General features: G+C 40.4%; 1 protein-coding gene across 5 annotated transcripts; it reads right to left on the bottom strand.

The window, feature by feature from the left end:
- zgc:65811 (uncharacterized protein LOC393524 homolog) lies at positions 1–4,290 on the bottom strand. 5 transcript variants are annotated; one of them, XM_027028980.2, is made up of 9 exons: positions 4,179–4,290; positions 3,840–3,928; positions 3,085–3,181; positions 2,751–2,839; positions 2,170–2,244; positions 1,943–2,044; positions 1,503–1,607; positions 1,310–1,387; positions 1–879 (listed from the first exon to the last, which is right to left on the bottom strand). In XM_027028980.2, exons 2-9 carry the CDS (start codon positions 3,903–3,905, stop codon positions 718–720), a joined length of 774 nt encoding a protein of 257 aa, XP_026884781.1. In that variant the 5' UTR covers positions 3,906–3,928; positions 4,179–4,290; the 3' UTR covers positions 1–717. The 5 variants fall into 5 exon arrangements, with proteins under 5 accessions (XP_026884781.1, XP_026884783.1, XP_026884785.1 ...); XM_027028982.2 differs by having other exon boundaries at positions 1–510; XM_027028984.2 differs by having other exon boundaries at positions 1–490.

Below are 4,290 nucleotides of genomic sequence, written 5' to 3'. Positions count from 1 at the left end.
TTTTAATTGTCTGCTTACTTATTTGACTTTATCTGTCCAGACAAAGAAATTCTCTTTTTTCTCACCATTTTCTCTGTGCTGGCTGCTACAATGCATGTGACAGCAACAAATAAACAAAGAACCAAAATGTCTTAGGTTATAGGTCAGATACTCACACATGCTCACCCTTTCCATTGCTTTTTATTTATTGTGGTTGGGGAACTTCTGGAAAACGTACTGCAAACGCTAATATAGCCAAAACACAATTTATTTTTCCAGTTTACTCATGTTTGTGTGGACTAGGCCTGAAACTTCCCTTTTATAAGTTATAGCAGTTATAGATGAAGTATTCCTGCGCCAGTGGGCAAGCCCTCCCAGGTGTGGTAATCCCCTCTGAGCCCTAACCCAGGTGTGACGACTGCTGCTCAGTGTCAGTGTATCCTCAGATGTTCAGTAGTACATCAGTGGTGAGTTATACATTCTCTTCTTTACACCACAGTACAACAGAATGCTGCAGAATAGTAAGAAGAGCTACACCAGAGAGCCGGGTGGGGGGTGGAGAAAGGTAAATTGTCTGAAAGGTCATAGGTTATTTATTAAAAGAACAGACTGAAAAACAGAGAGTGTGCCATGAAATCACCTATGCCAGTGACGTACGTGGTTATACTGCTTATAAGAAATGGACGAATGACTTACAGGTGAGCAGAGAGGAGGGATAGAAAGGATGGAAGTAACAGGTCAGAAATCATCAGCACTGGTGAGATCGTGAGGAGATGAGGAGACAGGCACAGAAGAGGAACAGGAAGTGGACAAAGAGAGGGGGATGTAAGGAGGATGGACAAAGACCGGAGAGTGAGAGTACTGGTACCAGATAACTGAACAACATCCTAAAGCCACAATCTATCACAGAGAAAGGGAGAGAGAGAGAGAGAGACAGAGAGAGAGAGAGACAGGGACAGAGAGAGAGATGGGCAGGGACAGAGAGAGAGAGAGAGAGAGACAGAGAGAGAGAAAGAGCGAGAGAGTAAGTAAGTAAGAGAGGATGACCATGAGTGAGAGAGGGTTAACAGTGAGTGGGGGGAGAAAGACATGATATGACCTTTAACTCTGTAAGAACTGATGATCAGAAAGTGAATGATAATTATGTTAATTAATTAATAAACTAATCTTACATCTGCAAAAAATCTAATTTTGGCAATATTTAATTTTATCACATTCACAAGCACTAAGTAATGTGATAATGGAGAACTTGGAACTCCTAAATGAGTCAGTAACTAATCAGTTTTTTTCCCTAATGTGTTTATTTAAATAAGATATCTGCATTACTTACCATGACACCAGCTATGCCCAGGAAGAACCACAGCACTGAAGATGCCTGCATCTGGGCCACGATCACAGTCAGGCAATTCTACAGACACACACACACACACACACACACACAGAGGGCAGGGCTGAAGAACTCACACAAATGGTGGAGATGGGTAACGCAAGTACAGAGGGTGGAGCTGATGGGTGGGACTCACCGAAGAATTGGAGATGGATAACCCCAGTAAAGAGAACCGCTGTGGACAAACGTCTGTCTCTCCCAGGATTGTCTGAACGGTCCCCCCTAGACCACAGCAGTCAAACTGAGGAAACACACCACTCAGTCATGATAATATTATCCACAAAACACAAAACGGCCATTCACACACACACACACACACACACACACACTCTTGCAGTCATACACACATTTGTCATACTGCAAGTAAACAATGTGTGAATGAGAAAAGAAGTGTGTTGATGTGTGTGTATTAGAGGAGTGTGCTGTGGTGTGTGTATGAAAGGAGTGTGTTGGGGTGTGTGTATAAGAGGAGTGTGTTGTGGTGTGACAGGAGTGCATTGTGCTGTGTGTATTACAGGAGTGTACTGTGGTGTGTGTATAAGAGGAGTATGTTGTGGTGTGTGTTTTTGCTCCTACAGTGTTGTGGAACAGTTTGAGAATGGTCCCTCGTATCCAGTCTTTCTTAATCATGTACTGGCCGTAGACAGTGGCATAAAACTCCCCCACGTGATCTACAAACTGAAAACGATATAAACGTAAATGAAACCCATCGGAACATTTACTGCTGAAACCATACAGAACATTTACCCCTGAAACCAAACAGAACAAGTACCTGTTTGTTTGTCACTGTTTGTGTGTCATACCTTGTGGCTGTTATTGTAGGCCAAGATTCCAGCAATGATGGCAGCTGTAGCAAGAACCGTCAACAGACTGGAGTACTAAAGAAACAGAAAACAACAGACTGGAGTACTAAAGACACAGAGAACACAACAGACTGGAGAACTAAAGAAACAGAAAACACAACAGACTGCACAACTAAAGAAACAGAAAACACAACAGACTGGAGAACTAAAGAAACAGAAAACACAACAGACTGGAGAACTAAAGACACAGAAAACACAACAGACTGGAGAACTAAAGATGCAGAAAACACAACAGACTGGAGAACTAAAGACGCATTAACCCTATGATCTAGCAGTCATGGGCATTTATATTGGGGAAAAATGCTTTGTTTAGTACAGTAAAGTGGCTAAACAGCTCTTCACCACACAACTATGAACTTTCAGAATTATGGAGCTTTCAGAATTTGAAGAGATGATTAAATCAGTAAAAGAAAATCCTAAAATAAACCACAAAACATTATTATTAATAATAATAATAATAATAATAACAATAATAATTTTTATGGTTACAATAATAACTGCTGTAATAGACTTTCCCTCACCACACCCAGGGATGTCTTATTCTCACTGCAGAAGCCAATGACAGCAGTGAGAAGAATCACAGCACCCACTGCCATCAGCAGACCTACCACTGAGACAGACAACAGACAGGACAGAGGCACTCACTGATCAATCGTGTATACCCTTTAACTCTTGTTGTTATGTCTTCAAATAAGAATTACAACATTAACATATGTCATTTTAATATGAAATGTAAGTTTTTATTAAGTTGTAATGTGTTTAGAAATATTTAATACAATTAACAATATCTACATGAGCATTGTTGAGGTTTTGGGTCAGGGTTAAATTGCTAGTCATTATTAAAGAGTAACAAACCAAAGATGAAATGGTTGGTTTTCAAATCAATGTTGAGAGGCCCTTCAGCACTGAAACGCAGGTAGAAACCCAATCCCAGAATCAGCAGGCCTACCAGCTAGAAAGAGGGAGAGAGAGAGTGGGATAGTGGGAGAGAACAGAGAGAGAGAGAGACCAAGACCCATGAAGTATAAAATAATAATAATAATAAAAATAATAATAATATTAATAAAAGTAGTGGTTATATAAAGATCATCACTATATATCAGCGCTGCTGTGTAGTGGTTATATAAAGATCATCACCATGTATCAGCGCTGCTGTATAGTGGTTATATAAAGATCATCACTATATATCAGCGCTGCTGTGTAATGGTTATATAAAGATCATCACTATATATCAGTGCTGCTGTGTAGTGGTTATATAAAGATCATCACCATGTATCAGCGCTGCTGTGTAGTGGTTATATAAAGATCATCACTATATATCAGTGCTGCTGTGTAGTGGTTATATAAAGATCATCACCATGTATCAGCGCTGCTGTATAGTGACAATCTAAAGATCATCACCATATATGACAACCCCTTAACTCCCACCACTGATTGGACAGCATAATGGCGTCAAAAACTCTCCCATGTGTTGCATAAACTGGAGAGCGGAGCCCCCCCCCCGCCCGTTTTAAGAACTGTTAGTGTATGTAGTGCGATGTGCCGATGTCTGTGCTGGGTGTTTCGAACTGACATTATTCAAATGGAAAGAATGTTAACAGGCTACTTACTACATACAGCACGTTGAACAGTATGAGAATCCATTTACACATCTGTCCACATCCGTCCAGTGTCATATTTACAGAAACGGATGCAGGACCTGACGTTAGAGTAACACAGCTGTGACCAGGAAATATGCTGAATTGTACATCTAGATAAGGGTAGATGATGAATTGTTCTATTGATATCAAACATTTATCAGAATGAATACTGACATTCGTATCCAATAATCAACAGAATCACACTTTTCGTGTCAAACAGCTTACGCCGCAAATTCATTGCGCTTTCTGCGAGTAATGGTCAAATTTAACTAACTTGTCTGTTCATTGTGAAATTTCCGCATTACTTACCGGACTGTTGGAAATATTCGGGGTAAAACCTTCTAATCGTTAGCGTTTACACGTGCGTACCCAACCCTGAGAGAGCGTACATCCGGACTGTGGTTCTAATACAGTAGTTTTT

Source organism: Electrophorus electricus, chromosome 4, assembly GCF_013358815.1.
Source record: "Electrophorus electricus isolate fEleEle1 chromosome 4, fEleEle1.pri, whole genome shotgun sequence".
NCBI lineage: Eukaryota > Metazoa > Chordata > Actinopteri > Gymnotiformes > Gymnotidae > Electrophorus > Electrophorus electricus.
Note: the sequence above shows the minus strand (reverse complement) of the source record. Positions and strands in the feature narration are given on the sequence as shown.

Bases quoted from the DNA above. Each gene is read 5' to 3' on its own strand.
- zgc:65811 (XM_027028980.2), bottom strand. From the start codon at position 3,905: ATGACACTGGACGGATGTGGACAGATGTGTAAATGGATTCTCATACTG. The intron at 2,245-2,750 runs GTGAGGGAAAGT...CTGTTTCTTTAG, and splicing joins ATAAGACATCCCTGGGTGTG to TACTCCAGTCTGTTGACGGT. The intron at 1,388-1,502 runs GTGAGTCCCACC...GTGTGTCTGTAG, and splicing joins TATCCATCTCCAATTCTTCG to AATTGCCTGACTGTGATCGT.